The sequence below is a fragment of the Pituophis catenifer genome, unplaced genomic scaffold (genome assembly GCF_029215685.1).
Source record: "Pituophis catenifer annectens isolate HBS135680 unplaced genomic scaffold, rPitCat1.0.hap2 SCAF_15, whole genome shotgun sequence".
Classification (NCBI taxonomy): Eukaryota; Metazoa; Chordata; class Lepidosauria; order Squamata; family Colubridae; genus Pituophis; species Pituophis catenifer.
The window spans coordinates 6,883,718-6,902,978 of NW_027256895.1; the positions used below are offsets into that span (position 1 = coordinate 6,883,718).

The 19,261-nt window shown below is 38.0% G+C and overlaps 1 protein-coding gene across 1 annotated transcript; it reads left to right on the top strand.

The window, feature by feature from the left end:
- The first annotated feature begins 4,670 nt into the window (after positions 1 to 4,670).
- Positions 4,671 to 12,021, top strand: LOC139324833 (vomeronasal type-2 receptor 26-like). The gene is made up of 4 exons (XM_070954584.1): positions 4,671 to 5,456; positions 8,287 to 8,514; positions 9,247 to 9,373; positions 11,123 to 12,021. Exons 1-4 carry the CDS (start codon positions 4,671 to 4,673, stop codon positions 12,019 to 12,021), a joined length of 2,040 nt encoding a protein of 679 aa, XP_070810685.1.
- The last annotated feature ends 7,240 nt before the right edge of the window (positions 12,022 to 19,261 follow it).

The window sequence follows — 19,261 nt, forward strand, 5'->3', positions numbered from 1 at the left end:
TAAATGACTTCATAAATATAGTAAAAAGGGAATTGCATTTTATGAAGATATATTTAACATGGTATCAAGGGAATATCCTTTTTGGATAAGTGTGGGGTCTTTGAAATGTGAATGTTATAGAGCTTCTATGCCCAGTCCAGTTGCCTCTTGGAAAATCACTTTTGGGACAACCAACAATAATGGAACCAGCACTCTGGAAATACTTTGCATAATTTCATAAGATAGCAATGAAAGTTTCATAGAAGACATTCAAGTGTCCTTGTGTGACAACATACATGAAGATAAGGATTCCCTGAGGAACACACAACCTACTGAAACAGAGCCATTGAAATTATGACAGTCACACCCAACAATCACAATTTTTCTATTCTTTGAGTATCAGTTCAATATCTCCTACTCTGGTTGGTGGCTTTGGACTTCCCTGCTCAAAAAAAGATTGCTCCATTCACTCATAAGTGAAATATTTGACTTGAGAGCCAGATTCAGATATGAGAGTCAGTTTGGTCCAGTGATTTATGCATCAGGTTAGAAAGCAGAAGGTTATGAGTTCAAGCCTCACCTTAGCCATGACAGCCTACTAGGTAACTTTGAGCCAGTCAATCTCTCTCAGCCCAACCCACCTTTTTGATTTGGTGAGGAAAATAGGAATAACAGAATAACAGAGTTAGAAGGGACCTTGGAGGTCTTCTAGTGCCATCCCCTGCTCCAGCACAAAATCCTATACCATTTCAGACAAACAGTTGTCCAATCTCTTCTTAAAAACCTCCAGTGATGGAGCACTCAGAGCTTCTGGAGGCAGGTCATCCCACTTATTAATTATTTTCACTGTCAGGAATTTTTTCTTAGTTCTAGGTTAGTTCTCTCCTTGATTATTTTCAATCTATTGCTTTGTGTCCTGCCTCCAAATGCTTTGGAGAATAGGTTGACCCTTCCTCTTCTTTATGGCAACTCCTTAGATATTGGAAAACTCCTATCATGTCTATCCTATCCTATCCTATCCTATCCTATCCTATCCTATCCTATCCTATACCATATCATATCATATCATATCATATCATATCATATCATATCATATCAATCATATGATATAACAGAAGGAAGAAGGTCTGTTAGATATCTTCTCTGCCTTGAGTTATTTTTAAAAATAATACAACTCAGGACACAAATAAGTAAATAAATAGCTAAAGATTTAGAGGGGTAGATTATTAAACTCGAGCCAATGGCTAATGCTACTTTCCAAATATCAGCATAAATGTTGTTATCATTTCATTCCTCAACATTTTTTGAATGAAAATGTGGATAAAACCTCCAAAGAAAGTATTGCCTTATTCATCAGACCTTAACATGTAAAAAATATTTCCTCTTCTCTACTGAACAATTCTATTCATTTTATATGGAAAATGGGGACCCTGTTCCATTGTAAGGAATGAACATGAACTTCAACACTTAAGGCTATTTTTAATTGCCAATGTCCGTTAGATGACTCTTATTACCATTTGCTCCTTTGAAAAAAACGTTGAACCTCCAGTACAAAATAATTATCTCCTACCGGAATCACAGTATTATTTTTTTAGGCCAAAACATCAAGGACAATTCAGCAACAATTAAGGTATCAATCTGGTTCTATAGTAACTCATGAACCCCAGGGAGTTTGGCACAAAGGGATAATAATGGCTCCATGAGATTCATTGCTACCAGCTCCCTCCCTCCTTTCTTCTTTTCCAGAACATCTGTTCGATCCTAGTGATAGTCAGTATAAAATTTGCACACACAAGGAACTTCAAATAGAAAATGATGGGATTTCTGATTAGGTGCATTGTCAGATATCAACCTTGGCTTAATCATTGAATGAAACACTGAAATACAAACTTCCTTATGGACAGGAGACAGAAATATTTTCACTATGACAGATGCCTGAAGATGTTGTTCCTTCTGATGCTCTTGGTGCAGAAAGCAGTTACTCTGAGCTGCCCTGCGACTGATGCTTTCCCGATTCCCCATGAGTGGTACCAGCCTGGTGACTTCATCGTGGGTGGGATGGTGTCTCAGATAATTCACAACCTTTTAGCAATTGAATTTAAAAAGCAGCCACCTCTGAAACATTGTGATTTACCACTGTAAGGATTTCTTTTTCTTTCCATTCATTTTCTAAACTTAGCCAGACTCCCAAAATAGCTTACATAACTAATAGTTCTTTGAGAATAAATGCATGTTTTTTTAAATATAAATTTACTCTTGCTTCCTTGTCTTTCAAAATTATCTGATTGTGGGAAAACAAATTATTTTCATTGTATTAAAATTTTAATCATGAAATGTATGAATGTATTCTGCAGGAAGTCTTTTGGAGAACTTTTAGGGAGTGTAAGATAATTAAAATTATGCAGTCTGTGCAGTCACTTCTTCCATAATTTACATAGATTAAAAGCTGATATTTGCTGGTGGTATTCTATTTTGTGCCAAACTGATAGAAATACATGTGATAGTTTGAAAAGAAAATCACGATTTTGTTCTATACTTATTTCTTGCAAGTCATGGAAATGCTGTATGGGGTTGAAAACTATACAAATTATTGTGTGTTTTACAAAGGCTCTCATCTTCTCACTGACCACAGAGACAGAAATGGTTGTTACTCATATATCAATGCTTTCACCATAAAAGAATTGTCAACTTATTTTGGTCAATGGGGGTGTTTAACCTATTTGCAGTGTAATAACCAAATTCTACCAGCATGCCCTCGCCTTGGCATTTGCAGTGAAGGAGATCAATGAGGACTCCCAGATCTTACCTAACATCACTCTTGGGTTCCACATCTGTGACAGTTACTACAATGCAAGGATGACCTATCGCACCACCCTGGACCTGCTTTTCAAATCACAGCAATTTCTCCCTAACTACAAATGTGATAGCCAGAAGACTCTCATGGCCATCATTGGGGGACTAAGTCCTGATACATCATCCTTTATGGCAGAAAGTATACATGTCTTCAAAATTCCACAGGTAGTTTGGGGTGGAGTAAGAGAGAAAAGTCTTTTGTAATTGATAGTAGATGCTAGTTGCTTGCCATACGTTTCTCCAGAAATTCAATTAAATACACTTTTATCACCTCTCATCTGTTTTTCCCACAACTCAATAGACTGGCTCAAGGTAATCCAATTAAATCAAAATCTTTCATTACAATCATGCATGTGTTTTGACTTCCATGCACCAACAGGTTACAACTCTTCTTACTACTTTACTTGGTGTAGGATAAAAGTAGTTTAGTGTAAAAGTCAGCTGTTTTTCTTAGCAATTGTTGACTGATTGGTATTATAGGGTTAGTTAGTATTTTGCCATGCCTTTTTGCAGATTTCAATTTTATACTCTTTGCTCTCCCTTCTGCAATTGTTCCCACAACTCAAAATGTTGGCTCAAAATAATCAGTCAAGAGAACCTAAATCTTTTATTACAATGATAGATTAGAAAAAAATAAATTTAAATTGTAAATTACGGTACAAAGTGTATCTTAATTGAGAGAGTAACCTGATGATTTGACCACTATCTGGAGCTGTGACAAGAGGAGGGTAGAAAAGGCCAGCTAACACATAGAACACATAACATAGAACATAGAATAATAGAGTTGGGAAGGTATTTTGGGGGTATTCTAGTTCAAACCCCTCTTCGAGCAGGACACTATTTATCATTTTCGATAAATATCCAGTCTATTTTTGAAAGCCTCCAGTGATGGAGCACCCACATCATCTGATGTCAAGTTGTTCCATTGGTTGATTGTTTTTACAGATAGGACATTTCTCCTTAGTTCTAGGTTTCTTCTTTCCTTGGTTAGTTTCCATCCAGTGTTTCTCATGTTGCCTTCTAATGCTTTTGAAAATAGTTTGACCCCCTCGTCTTTGTAGGAGCCCCTCAAATATTGGAACACTGCTATCATATCTCATGGTTTTAGGGAGGATCTCCTTTCAGCCACTTCCTGAAATCAAAGCTATCAGCATTTTCTCTGATGCCCTCAACTCAACTCCAGATTCCATCAAGCTACCCGACAGTAGGTTACAACTCCCCTTGGTATATTTTGGTTGGGTTTGATAGTAATAGTTGAATTTAACACTCAACTGATTCGCACGGAATTGGTTGAAGGATTGAGGCTGTGTGGTACTTTTTGGACATCTCCAGAATAATTGTAGTAAATGAAGAGATAGTTAACTCTTTCTATTCCTCCAGAATGTCATTGGCATAGTCTTCCATATATAAGTCTTTTTTTTATCTGCTACAAATAAGGGAAGAAGTTAATATCCAGTAAGTCTATGTCTTCAGAATCCTTTCCGTGGGCTGAGAAGAGTTCACAAGCTCAGATATTTAGCAAGTTCTAAGGGAATGAACATACTGGAACTCTGTATTAGGAAACAGTATGGTTGTAATCTAGTTAAATTTCAGATGACAAAATATTTCATCAATGAATTTTAGTTGCTTCTCTTTTTTATCAGGATTGTCATAATCTAAATAGAATTGGACAAATGTTCAATACAGGGAGATCTTCATTAAATTTCTAACAAGCAGTCTTCACATTTGTCCCATGATTTTCATGAAGAACGAATTTCTCTTTTTCATTTCTTTAGTTGACTTATGGTTCCTTTGCCCAAGAAGACTTTCAGATTACTGAGTTATTTCCACTTTATTACATGGTCCAAAAAGAGGAGCATCAATACCCTGGATTTATAAAACTTCTTCTCCATTTTGGATGGACGTGGATTGGAGTCTTTGCTTTTGAAAATAAGGAAGAATGTTTTTTTCAGAAATTGCAGCTGTTGCTTTCACAGAACGGGGTCTGTTTAGCTTTCGCACAAAAAATTCCACAATATCTCGACTTGGCAGATATGCCCGAATTGTCTAATTCAATCTCAATTATTTCTGAGAAACTGGAAGATCAAAAAGTGAATGTTTTTCTTCTCCACGGAGAATCCATCACAATAGTGTGGCTCAGAACTATCATGTTTCTACGTGATCCTCAAAATAAAGAGAGTGCATCATTTAGGAAGGTTTGGATCCTAATGAATCCAATTGATTTCATCCTGATGGGATTTCAAAGGAGTTGGGATCTCCAGTTGTTCCATGGGGCTCTTTCCTTTATTGTGCATTCAAGAGAAGTTCAAGGCTTTAAAGAATTTCTTCAAGTCATCAAGCCTTCAACCCACAAAGATGCATTTCTCCAAGAGGTTTGGGAGCAATTGTTTGACTGTTTTTTTTCAAAGGCAGACTTACCTTCATTGATCAGTGAAACTTGTAGTGGGGAAGAGAATTTGGAGAATGTGCCTGCACCTCTGTTTGAGTTTCAGATGACTGGCCAAAGCTACAGTATCTACAATGCTGTTTATGCAGTGGCACATTCTTTGCATGAGGCAGTGAGATCAAAATCCCAACCAAGAAAGATGGAAAGGGTTGAATTTGCAAATCTGCTGCCCTGGCAGGTAATCTTTCCATGCCACACCTATCCTGTATTTCAATGATTATCCACAATCCTCCACAATCTAATATAGCTTATTTACCCTGGTCTATGGCTTCAACTCAATAGAGAGACTGAGGCAATAAAGCTATTCTTTTATAAAATAAGAGGATAAACTTAAATCATGTCTTTTCTAATTTCAGTATAGTTAATGGGATTTAATGTATGTATCAATTTTCATTGTATATATATAACTTTTCACCTCCGCATAGAATTGACCTGCCTTGTGAATTTATCCAACCGATTTATAAGGAGAATTCAATTGCATTGTGTCTGAAGGCAGTCTTTCTTTCTGTGCCCCGCCCCCCACAAATTTTCTGAAATGTAGACATTTCACTTTTCTTATTAGCTTGTGAATAATGATTCTCAGCAGAGCCATGGTGGCACAGTGGTTAGAAAGCAGTACTGCAGGCTCCTTGTACTAGCTGTTGGTTGCCAGTAGTTTGGCAGTTTGATGCCCACTGGCTCAAGATTTGACTCAATCTTCCATCCTTCTGAGAATTGTAAAATCAAGACCGAGATTGTTGGGGGCAAATGCTGTAAAATGCTTAGAGAGGGCAGTAAAGCACTGTGAAGCAGTATATAAGACTAAATGCAATTGCTATCCAAAATTCTATTTTTCCTTGGCTTATTTCAGGGTTCAAAAGAATATAAGACAGTGTCTTATTTTGGGGGAAATACAATATATATGTATATATATGTATATATATGTATATATATATAAAGTGTTTTTCTATCGAGACACCTGGTCTACCCCAACATGTGGGAGAGGGCATTCTGCTCCCTTTTGCTTTTCAGCTCCAATCCAGGAGCCCTCAAGCAATCGCATTCACGACAAACCATTTTATATCAAATTTATATTTTGCTGATAAAGAAATAAAGGGAAACTAGTATAGATCTATTTCAAGCTAATTAGCTCTCATCAGCTAGCCATACCCTTATTCGGATTCGAACTTGGGCTTCCTGCATGTTAGGCAGTTGAATAAACCTCAGAGGTAGTACTCCAGCAGCTAAAGCCAAGGAGCGGGCATATCTTTATTAGATCTGCAAGCTCAATGGATACTCAATGGACTTTATGCGAAGGTGTACTACACCTAGGGTTCTGCAGCCTATTGAAGGTGCCAGTGGAACTGCTGCGTGGAGGGTACTCCCATATGTACATGGGGTATCTGAAACCGCTGCATGCATCCTCTCGGCACATGGAGTCAAAGTGGCGCATAAGCCAGACCAAACACTAAGAATGAGAGTGATGCCCCCAAAAGAAGCATTATCCAAGGAGGAGACATCTTCAACAGTTTACCGCATCAACTGTAGTTATTGTGCAAGCAATTATGTAGGAGAAATGGCCAAGCAGTTACAGACCAGAGTACACGAACAGGAACTGGCTGCCCGACGCAAGGAACAGCGCTCCCAGATCTGGACGCATATGAAGGAGCACAACCATACATTTGATTTTCAAGAAGCTGAGGTTATTGCCCATGATAGGACCAAAGGAGGACACCTACTAAAAGAAGCCTGGTTCTGCAATAACAATTCCATCAACAGGCATATTGAACTGCCACCGGCCTACCAGGCTTTGAGACACCAGGAAAGACCCTGCAGGAGGAGCAGAGGTGCCTTTCCATCAGGGAGCAGAGGCACCCACCCCCCACCTCTGGGCATGCAGACTCAGCCTGTGAAGGCATAGTTAGTCCTGACCAAACACAGAGCAACCCAGCAGGGCTGTCTCAAACTGTAACAGATAGGATCAATGAGAAACATACCTGGCCGACCACGAGGTCACAGACAAGGCAGCAAATTGCAATGGCTGACAGGCTAACATCATCCCCCACTGATAAGCAAACTAGGGCAGCAAACATGATGGCAGCAAAAACAACACAGCTGATTCCAACTGGGAGACAGCTGGAAGGGCCGATTACAGGATTAGCAAGGGCTAAATTGATTAATGGCATATAAAGGCAGATATCTCTGTAATGGTAGTTTAATACTCTGATGATGTCAGCAGATGACTGACAAAAGCTTAATAAAATAAAATTTTAATTCTTTTAAAATTTTAAAACTTTAAGTTCTGGAGTTCGCAGTATCTCTGCTTCTTTCTTTACTAATATACCTGGAACTCGTATTTTTAGAATAGTTTGTAAGATACACACACACACACACACACACACACACACACACACAATCTCTCTCTCTCTCTCTCTCCCTCCCCCCCCCCTCTCTCTCTCTCACATACACACAAAACAATTGAGTATCAGAATATAAAATCTGGCTAACTGAAATTTGCCAGGTCTCAGGATGTCAAACACCCTTGTACTAATGAAGAACAAACAATGTAGGATGAGTTTAAGTATGGTCGAAATTTGATTGTCTAGTTGTTTAGCTAATGAATATAAATCATATCTGAACCAACTTGTGTAATGTCAATACCTTGTTTTGATTTTGATTTGTTAACTGCTGTTGTTATGTTTTTTCCCCTGGAAGTAACATTAAATTAATACTAGAACAGTTCTGTGTCTTTCTCTGATATATAGATTATCTATATTCTAAGTGTACTTATTTCACACTTGTGAGAACAATGGGAAGAATGAATAAGTGATATTTAAATATACTGGCCACTTTTTCATTATTATCCTTTGAACTCCCTCTCCTCTCCTCTCCTCTCCTCTCCTCTCCTCTCCTCTCTTCTCCTCCCCTCCCTCTCTCTCCTTCTCCCTCCCTCCCTCCCTCTCTCTCTCTCTCTCTCTCTCTCTCTCTCTCTCTCTCTCTCTCTCTCTCGTCCATTCTCTTTCAAGTAGCTCCATTCATTTCTTCAAGGCATTTCTTTCAACAATTCAGCTGGGGAGAGAGTGTTCCTGAATGAGAAAGGGGAAGTAACAGGTGGATTTGACATCACCAACTTGATCACTTTTCCAAACAGATCCTTTCAGAGAGTTAGAGTTGGAAAGATGGATCCTCATATTCCCAATGCGAAGGGATTAATCATTGATGAAGAGCTGATTGTGTGGCACCCCGCTTTTAACCAGGTGTGCTCTTGTTTGATCAACTCCTCCTTGATCCATTATGATCCAATATTGAACACAATCTCTTTACAAATCTAATGTGTGATTTTTGAAATGCTATCTTCTGTAGAAACATTGTCGATGATCAAGCTTTCATCAAATTGATAAAATGACATTACAATTTAAAAGACAGGTATTCATAGCTGAGTTGCATTTCCATTTGAAATCACAGGAGTCACACTGTTTCCATAATACTGTAATCACATATATTTCTTTATTCACCCTGCCATTCTCCAAACATGCCCTTTGCGCATCCATGTAATGTCAACATTTTAATGGATAGTATAAATATGCAATGGCTCAGTGGTTACAGACACTGACGGGTTTGTGACCTGAGCGCCATGCAATAGTTTGAGCTCCCATTCCTGCCTCAGCTCCCGCCTACCTAATTCAAAAGCATGCAAACGTTAGTAGATTAATAGGCAGCACTTTGGTGGGAAGGTAACAATGTTCCTTGTGCCTTTGGCATATAGCCATGCTGGCCACATGTCCATGGAAAATATCTTCAGACAATGTTGGATCCCTTGGCCAAAAAAATGGAGATGAGCACTGTGCCCGAGAGTCAGACGTCACTTGAGAGGGAAACCTTTATAATACACTTTTAGGTATTAAAATATTCTTCCCGCTTCCATAAATGAGAACATTATGAACTGCTTAAAGTTTTTCCTTTCCAAAATCTTTTATGTTTACTACCAGGTTATTCCATTTTCTCAGTGTAATGACCATTGCTCCCCTGGATACTGGAAGAGAGGGGCTGAAGGCAGTCAGTTCTGTTGCTATGACTGTGTTCCATGCCCAGAAGGAAAGATTTCTAATCAAACTGGTAGGTTATCAGTTTCACTGTATATTTTTCTTCAACCCGTTGTTATTTCATAAATTAAACATTCATTATTTAGTGTTCAAAAGAGCAGCATGATCGCCCTCACCTCCTAATCAGGAGCCTTTGATGATAGATAAAAGCAGATATTTTTCTCTCTGGCACAATGAGTAATTGTCTGCTGTGAACTCCAAGTTAGGTGTCAGGAAGGGCATCCAGCTTCAGTCAGTTGCCCCGACCCTATCCCAAAGCAAAGAATTGCAGGATCATTAATAGATATACAGATACAGATAGAATTATAGAATAATAGAATTTAGAATTATTATAGAATTATTATAGAATTATAGAATTATTATAGATATTATAGAATTATTATAGAATTATTATAGAATTATAGAATTATTTATTGGCCAAGTGTGATTGGACACACAAGGAACTTGTCCTGGTGCATATGCTATTAGTGTACATAGAAGAAAAGATACATTTGTCAAGAATCATAAGGTACAACACGTAATGATAGTCATAGGGTAAAAATAAGCAATCAAATTATATTAGGAAACAGTCAATATAAATCATAAGGATACCAGCAATGAGGTTACACTCATACAGTCATAAGTGGGAGGAGATGGGTGATAGGAATGATGACAAGATTAATAGATTAATAGATAGATAGATAGATAGATAGATAGATAGATAGATAGATAGATAGATAGATAGAAGATATAGATAGATGGAGAGAGAGAGAGAGAGAGATGATAAATGATAGAATGAGAGAGATTGAGAGAGAGAGAGTGGTAGAGATAGAAATAGAGAGGTAGAAGTAGAGATGGAGCTGGAGAGAGAGAGGGAGAGAGAGAGAGGGAGAGGTAGAGGGAGGGAGAGAAAGAGAGAGAGAGATAAAGAGAGAGTGAGAGAGAGTGAGAGAGAAAGAGAAAGGAAGAGAGGGAGTTGGAGAGAGGGAGGGAGAGGGAGAGGGAGAGAGTCAGAGGTCAGTCAGGCAGATCTCATTTCATCACAGAACCCTGTGATTATTAGTTTATTAGTGGAAGTTGCTCTTGTTCACACTTGCATTCTCCTTTGCATTGGTCTTCTGGCCCCTATGTTTTCTGTGTTTTTGCAACAGTAACAAATATTGCAAATGCTGATGGTCATCCATTGTCTTAATGAACTTTGGGTGCTAGGTGGGCATATGAATTTTCATTGGCTATGATTAAAAGCTGGTGTTGTGATGTTGATTCCTGGATTGTGTGTTGGGCCTCAACCTCGTAATAACTCCAGCGAAGCAATGTCTGATCTAACAAATTTATGAATGGGAGATGACCAGCCTATTATAGGACCAGCAGAGTAGATTCAGGATTAAAGAAAAAGTGTAATGGAAAAAGACAAGGGTAAAATATTTGATCCTTATGAAGAAAAAGGAGGGGCTTTTTCTGCCATCAGTTTCTATGATTCTATTTGAATCTATGAGCATGGGCTTAACTGAGAAATTCCTTGATCTGTTCTTTTGGGCTGAATTAATGTATGATTAATTAAGTGGTGGCTCAGTGACTAAGATGCTGAGCTTGTCGATCGAAAGGTCAGCAGTTCAGTGGTACGAATCCCTAGCGCCGCGTAACCAGGTGACCTCCTGTAACTTGTCCCAGCTTCTGCTAACCTAGCTATTCGAAAGCACATTAAGAACTGGCATCCACTCAGGCTATGTCTTTCAAAAATATGAAATGGATAGGTGATAAATTCAGTGGCTTTTATTTCCAGATATGGATGACTGTTTTGAATGTTCAGAAGATCATTTTCCAAATAAAGGAAAGAAAGGATGTATCCTGAAACTGCTGGTCTTTCTAAATTTCAAAGAACCCTTAGGAATTAGCTTGGTCTCCGCAGCTCTTTGTTTCTTCTTCATGACATCTTGGATACTTGGAACATTTATCAAGCACAGGGATACTCCCATTGTCAAAGCTAACAACCGGTCCCTCACCTACGCCCTCCTTGTCTCTCTTCTGCTCTGCTTTCTCTCCTCTTTGTTTTTCCTCAGCCAACCTAGCAAGCTGACCTGCCTTCTCCGGCAACCAACTTTTGGCATCACCTTCTCAGTGGCCATTTCTAGTGTACTAGCCAAAACCATCACTGTGGTTGTGGCTTTCTTGGCCACTAAACCAGGATCTCTGATGAGGAGATGGGTGGGGAAAAGATTGGCTTTTTCTCTTGTTGTTTCCTGTTCTCTCTTACAAGTATGTGTTTGTATACTTTGGTTGTCAACATCACCTCCATTCCCTGAATTGGACATGCACTCAGAGCTCCAGGAAATGATTTTACAGTGCAATGAGGGATCAGCTTTCTTTTTCTACTGTGTCTTAGGCTACATGGGTATCTTGGCCATCGCCAGCTTTATTGTGGCTTTTCTTGCCCGTAAATTACCTGACACTTTTAATGAAACCAAGTTCATCACCTTCAGCATGTTGGCCTTTTGCAGTGTGTGGATCTCCTTCTTTCCAGCCTATCTGAGCACAAAAGGAAAAGCCATGGTAGCTGTGGAGGTCTTCTCCATCTTGGCCTCCAGTGCTGCTTTACTGGGATGTATATTCCTACCAAAATGCTACATCATTGTTTTGCGGCCTGACCTCAACCACAGGGAGCAACTGATAAAGAGGAATTAATACATGGTGTAATATTCCTGGCTTTGAGAAATTGCTGACAAAAGAGAAGAGAAGAGAAGAGAAGAGAAGAGAAGAGAAGAGAAGAGAAGGGAAGGGAAGGGAAGGGAAGGGAAGGGAAGGGAAGGGAAGGGAAGGGCAGGGCAGGGCAGGGCAGGGCAGGGCAGGGCAGGGCAGGGCAGGGCAGAGCAGAGCAGAGCAGAGCAGAGCAGAGAAGAGAAGAGAAGATGACTGCATTTGCAATCATTTTACAAGATTCTTTAATTAAACAACTTCTGTTTTTCAACACCCCAAGATAGCAAGACATTGAGAATCCAGCTCTCGTGTTAGAAGATTAGAGATATTTAATCAAACCATGTCCAAAGTTTGCAGTTTCCTTATTTATTTATGTAGAAAATGTATGTATCCGCCTACTTGCTCAAAGCGACTCTAGGCAACTTACAACAATAAAACACAATATAGAAATTAATTTAAAAAAACACTATATCCCCCTGATAAGGATATTTTTGAGTTAAACCCGAAGTTGTGGCTTATAAAGCAGAATACCGTTAGAGTTTTACACACGGAAATGGTTTTAGAATAATTGTGAATAACATACAGACAAACTGGGTTTTATATATTTTACTGTTAGGGAAAAGCAAATTATTAGTCCTTTAACGATCCAAGTCTTAGCCATATAAAGTGCAATATAAGATCAATCCAGGGATATAAAATCTTCTTATCAGTTTGTAGAAAAATACAAGGAACAATCGGGAACAATATAAAAACAGTTCAATAAATATCAGAAAGCAGTTAAATATATCATCATGATCAAAACAGTTGATCATAGAGAGATCAAAAAGAGTTACAGCAGCAGATAAAGCAGCAGATAAAATGGTGTAGTAGTCCACATTAACCATAATTTAGCTCTCCTTAAATACATTGGCTACAGAGCTCAGCCAATTAAATGCAGAATGACTCAGCACAATTCTTAAAGCTACATAATACATTTACATAATACAAACATACAATGTTGGCTTATATATTTCCTGGCCAACCAATTAGGCAATAACCATTTCCTAACCATTTCCTGACAACAAATCACAGTCAAATAAGCCACTTGATGGGCTCCATCCCATTCTGGGTTCCCTAGCCTGCTGGCACAACCAGGCCTTCAGGGCCTTGCATAAGAGTGTCAAAATGGAGGACAGTCTCATTTCTGAATGGATGATGTTCCAGAAGGTGGGAGCCACCGTGGAGAAGGCCCTTCTTTTCAGTCCTGCCAAATGTACCTCCTTAGGGGCTGGACTTTGCCATTTTCATGGTTTTTATATTTTCTATTTATAAATGATTTCATAAATGTAATAAAAAGGGAATTGCATTTTATGAAGTTGTATTTAACACGGTATCAGGGGGATATCCTTTTTGAATTGGCCTGGGGTCTTTGATATGAGAATATTATAGAGTTTATGATTTTTTTTAAAAAAAAATCATGCTCACTCTCTATCATCTACCTATTTCCACTGTAACCTATACTTTTAATAATACAAAAAGAATGCAAAAATCCTTAGAATTAATGAACGAGATCCTGATATTTATGTAGATTTTGCATCTCAGGATGAACAACCAAGAATCAATGTCTACAGAGATTTCTAGTTTATCCAGGTCATGGTTGTCCCAAAAGTGATTTTTCAAAAGGCAGCTGGACTTTCTTGGGTTTTCCTTAAAGATGTTTTGCTTCTCATCCAAGAAGCTTCTTCAGTTCTGATTCTGACCAAGAACTGAAGAAGCTTCCTGGATGAGAAGTAAAATGTCTTTGAGCAAAAGCAAAGAAAGTCCAATTGCCTTTTCAAAAGTCATCTTTTGGACAACCAACAATAAAAGAACCAGCACTCTGGAAATACTTTGCAGACTTTAATTTCATAAGGTAGCAATGAAAATTTCAGAGGAGACATTCAAGTGTCCTTGTCTGACAACATACAGGAAGATAAGGATTCCCTGAAGAACACACAACCTACTGAAACAGAGCCATGGAAATTGTGAAAGTCACACCCAGCAACCACAATATTTTCTACACTGGTTTGTGGCTTTGGAGTTCCCTTCTCAAAAAAGATTGCTGCTTTCACTCATAAGTGAAATATTTTATTTGAGAGCCAGCTTTAGATACGAGAGTCAGTTTGATCTAGTGATTTAGGCACCAGGTTAGAAAATGGAAGGCTATGAGTTCAAGTCCCACCTTAGCCATGAAAGCCTACTGGCTAACTTTGAGCCAGCCACTCTCTCACACACACCTTTTTCCTTTTGTAGGGAAAATTGCTTTTTCCTGCCTTCAAATGCTTTGGAGAATAGGTTGACCCCCTCTTCTTTGTGGCAACTCCTTAGATATTGTAAAACTCCTGTCCTATCTATCCTATCCTATCCTATCCTGTGATATCTATCATATCATATCAGGCCATATTATATCATATCATGTACCATATCATATCATACCATATCATACCATATCATATAATATATCATATCATATCATATCATATCATATCATATCATATCATATACCATATAATATCTACCATACACTAAGTAGGAGGAGGAAGGTATGTTAGCTACCTTCTCTGCCTTGAGTTATTTCTAAAAATAATACAACTCAGGACACAAATAAGTAAATAAATAACTAAGATTTTCATTCCACAGCATTCTTTGAATGAAAATGTGGATAACGCCTACAAAGAAATGTTTGGCTTTTTTGTCAGACCTTAACATATAAAAAATGTTTCCTCTTCTCTACTGAACAATTCTATTCGTTTTATATGGAAAATGGGAACTCTGCTCTACAGTGGTAAGGAATGAACATGACCTTCAACACTTAAGGCTATTTTCAATTGCCAATGTCTCTTCGATTAATTTTATTAGCATTTGTTCATTTAAACACAGTTGAACCATCAGTTGAACTCCTTATTCTCTCACAAAAACAAAATAATTATCTCCTACAGGAATCGCCGTATTTTTTATTTTTTTTTAGCTAGGCCAAAACATCAAGGATTGTGCATCGAGGTATTTAAATTCAGCAACAATTATGGTATAAATTTGGTTATAAAGTAAATCTTGAACCCCAGGGAGTTTGGCACGAAGGGATAATTATGGCTCCGCCGGATTCATTGCTACAAGTTTCCTCCCTCCTTTCTTCTTTTTCAGAACATCTGTTCAATCCTAGTCATAGTCAGTATAGAAATTTGCACACAAATAGAAAATGATGGGATTTCTGATTAGGTGCATTGTCAGATATCAACCTTGGCTCAATCATTGAATGAACCACTGAAATACAAACTTCCGTATGGACAGGAGACACAAATATTTTCAATATGACAAACGCCTGAAGATGTTGTTCCTTCTGATGCTCTTGGTGCAGAAAGCAGTTACTCTGAGGTGCTCTGTGAGTGATGCTTTCCTGATTCCCCATGAGTGGTACCAGCCTGGTGATCTCATTGTGGGTGGGATGGTGTCTCAGATAATTCACTACTTTTTTGAAATTGAATTTAAAGAACATCCTTCTCTAATACCTTATGAGTTACCATTGTAAGGATTTTTTGTCTTTCCATTCATTTTCTAATTTTATTGTTTATATGACTAATAGCTCTTTGAGAACAAATGCATGTTTTTTTTATATCAATTTATTCTTGCTTCAAAGTGATCAGATTGTGGGAAAACAAATCATTTTCATTGTGTTAAAATCTTACTCATAAAATGTCGGAAACTATTCTGCAGGAATTCTTTTGGACAATATTTAGGGAGTATAATTATCAAGTCTATGCAGTCACACCTTGCATAACTTACATATATTAATCATCATTTTCTTTTCACTGTATTAAGTCTAACAACAAGTCTTTTGTAGAACATTTAGGGAGTGTAAAATCATTAAAATGATCTAGTCTGTGCAGTCACTCCTTGCATAACTTACATGTATTAAAAGAGTGATACTTGCTGGTTGTATTCGATTTTGTGCCAAACTGATAGAAATAAATGTGAGAGCTTGAAAAAAAATCATAACATTGTTCTCTACTTATTTGTGGCAAATCATGGAACCACTAAATCATGAAAACTATACAAATTATTGAGTGTTTTTACAAAGACTCTCATCTTCTCACTTACAAAAGAGACAGAAGTGGTTATTACTCATATATTAATGCTTTCACCATAAAAGAATTGTCAACATATTTTGTTTAAATTATTTGCAGTGTAATAACCAAATACTATCAGCATGCCCTCACCTTGGCCTTTGCTTTGAAGGAGATCAATGAGGACTCCCAGATCTTACCTAACGTCACTCTTGGGTTCCACATCTATGACAGTTACAACAACCCAAGGATGACCTATCGCACCACTCTGGACCTGCTTTTCAAATCCCAGGAATTTGTCCCAAACTACAAATGTGATAGCCAGAAGAATCTCATGGCCATCATTGGGGGACTAAGTCCTGATACATCATCCTTTATGGCAGAGAGTATAAATGTCTACAAAATTCCACAGGTAGTTTGGGATGGAGTGAGAGAGAAAAGTCTTTTTTAATTAATAGTAGATACTAGTTTGCCATACCTTTCTCCAGAAATTCAATTAAATACATTATTATCATCCCTCATCTGCTTTTCCCACAACTCAATAGACTGGCTCAAAGTAATCCAATTAACTAAAAATCTTTTATTACAATCATAGATTAGAAAATTTAAATTTAAATCATAAATTACAGTACAAAATTTATCTTATTTGAGAGGGTAACCTATGATTTGATCACTATCTGTGGTGAAATCTGGAGCTGTGTCAAGAGGAGGATAGAAAAGGCCGGCTAGCACGTAGAAGACAGAACATAGAACATAGAATAATAGAGTGGGAAGGTTTCTTGGGGGTATTCTAGTCCAACTCCCTCTTCGATCAGGGGATCCTATACCATTTCATATAAATCACTGTCCAGTCTCTTTTTGAAAGCCTCCAGTGATGGAGCACCCACAATGTCTGAAGGCAAGTTGCTCCATTGGTTAATTGTTTTCACAGTTAGGAAATTTCTCCTTAGTTCTAGGTTGCTTCTTTCCTTGGTTAGTTTCCATCCATTGCTTCTTGTCTTGCCTTCTGGTGCTTTGCAAAATAGTTTGACCACCTTTTCTTTGTAGGAGCCCCTCAAATATGGGAACACTGCTATCATATCTCATGGTTTTAGGGAAGATCGCCTTTCAGCCACTTCCTGCCCATTCCCAACTCAAAGCTAGCCAGTATTTTCACGGCTGCCCTCAACTCAGCTCCAGATTCCACCAATCCACCTGATAATAGACCACAACTCTCTTTGGTATGTCTTGGTTGGGTCTCATAGTAATAACTGAATTTAAAACTCATCTGATTTTCCTTGAAATTGTTGAAGGATTGGGCCTACATGGTACTTTTTGGAGATGTCTATAATAATTGCAGTAAATGACATGATTAACCCAGAATCTCACGGGCATAGTCTTTCATCTATAAGTATTTTATTTTATCTGCTACAAATAATGGAAGAAGGTAATCCAGTAAGTCTAGCTCTTCTTTGTAGAAGCCCCTCAAATGTTGCACTATTGCTGTCATGCCTCCCCTAGTCCTTCTTTTCATCACACTAGACATACCCAATTCCTGTAACTGAATTCTTTTGGATATCTCTATAATAATTGTAGTAAAGGAAGACATGATTAATCCTTTGTATTCCTCCAGAATCTCATGGGCATAGTCTTTCGTGTACAAGTATTTAACTTTATCTGCTACAAAGAAGGGAAGAAGGTAGTCCAGTAAGTCTAGCTCTTAAGAGTCCTTTCCTTAGGCCAAGAAGAGTGCACAAGCTCAGATAGTTAGGAAGTTTCCAGATGTTCTAAAAGGATGAACATCCTGGAACTCTGTATTAGGAAACTGAGTGTGGTTGTAATCTAGTTATATTTCAGATGAGAAAATATTTCATCATGGGATTTTACTGGCTTCTCTTTTTCATCAGAACTGTCATAATCTACATAGAATTGGACAAATGTTCAATGTACGGAGACCTTCATTAAGTTTCTAACAACCAGTCTTCACATTTGTTCCATGATTTTCATGAAGAACGAATTTCTCTTTTTTGTTTCTTTAGTTGACTTATGGTTCCTTTGCCCAAGAAGACTTTCAGATTACTAAATTATTTCCACTTTATTGCATGGTCCCAAAAGAGGAGCATCAGTACGCTGGACTTATTCAACTTCTTCTCCATTTTGGATGGACATGGATTGGACTCTTTGCTTCTGAAAATAAGGAAGAATGTTTTTTGCAGAAACTACAGTCGTTGCTTTCACAGAACGGGATCTGTTTAGCTTTCACAGAAAAAATTCCACAACATATCCACTTGGAAGATTTGTCCCAATTGTCTAATTCATTCTCAATTATTGATAAGAAACTATTAGATCAGAAAGCAAATACATTTCTTGTCTATGGAGAAACATTCACAATAGCGTGGCTCAGAACTGTCATGTTTCTACGTGATCCTGAAAATAAAGAGAGTGCAACATTTAGGAAGGTTTGGATCCTGATGAATCCAATTGATTTCATTCTGATGGGAACTCAAAGCAGTTGGGATCTCCAGATGTTCCATGGGGCTCTTTCCTTTACTGTGCATTCAAGAGACATTCAAGGCTTTAAAGAATTTCTTCAAGTCATCAAACCTTCAACTGACAAAGATGCATTTCTTCAAGATGTTTGGGAGCAATTGTTCGATTGTTCATTTTCAAATACAGAATTATCTTCAACAATCAATGAAACTTGTAGTGGGGAAGAGAATTTGGAGAATCTGCCTGCACCTCTGTTTGAGTTTCAGATGACTGGCCAAAGCTACAGTATCTACAATGCTGTTTATGCAGTGGCACATTCTTTGCATGAGGCAGTGAGATCAAAATCCCAACCAAGAGAGATTCAAAGGGTTGAATTTCCAAATCTGCTGCCTTGGCAGGTAATCTTTCCGTACCTATCTTGTATTTCAATGATTATCCACAATCCTCCACAATCTAATATAGCTTATTTACCCTCATTTATGGCTCCAAATCAATAGAGAGACTGAGGCAACAAAGCTATTAGTTTTATAAAGTAAGAGAATGAGCATTAATCTAAAACATAAAGTTGTCTAAGCTCAAAATTTGAAGCCTGGTGGCATTAGTTATTTTATTGTGAGTAGAGGAATGGAGGAAAATATCTCCTGACTCTCTCAATTGTATTTTTGTCCAGTATGCAGTGT

What these genes read in the sequence shown, in the direction of transcription:
- LOC139324833 (XM_070954584.1), top strand. Translation starts at nt 4,671, where the DNA reads ATGGTCCAAAAAGAGGAGCATCAATACCCTGGATTTATAAAACTTCTT. An exon ending in CAAATCTGCTGCCCTGGCAG is followed by an intron (nt 5,457 to 8,286) that starts GTAATCTTTCCA and finishes TCTTTCAAGTAG; the next exon opens with CTCCATTCATTTCTTCAAGG. An exon ending in GGCACCCCGCTTTTAACCAG is followed by an intron (nt 8,515 to 9,246) that starts GTGTGCTCTTGT and finishes GTTTACTACCAG; the next exon opens with GTTATTCCATTTTCTCAGTG.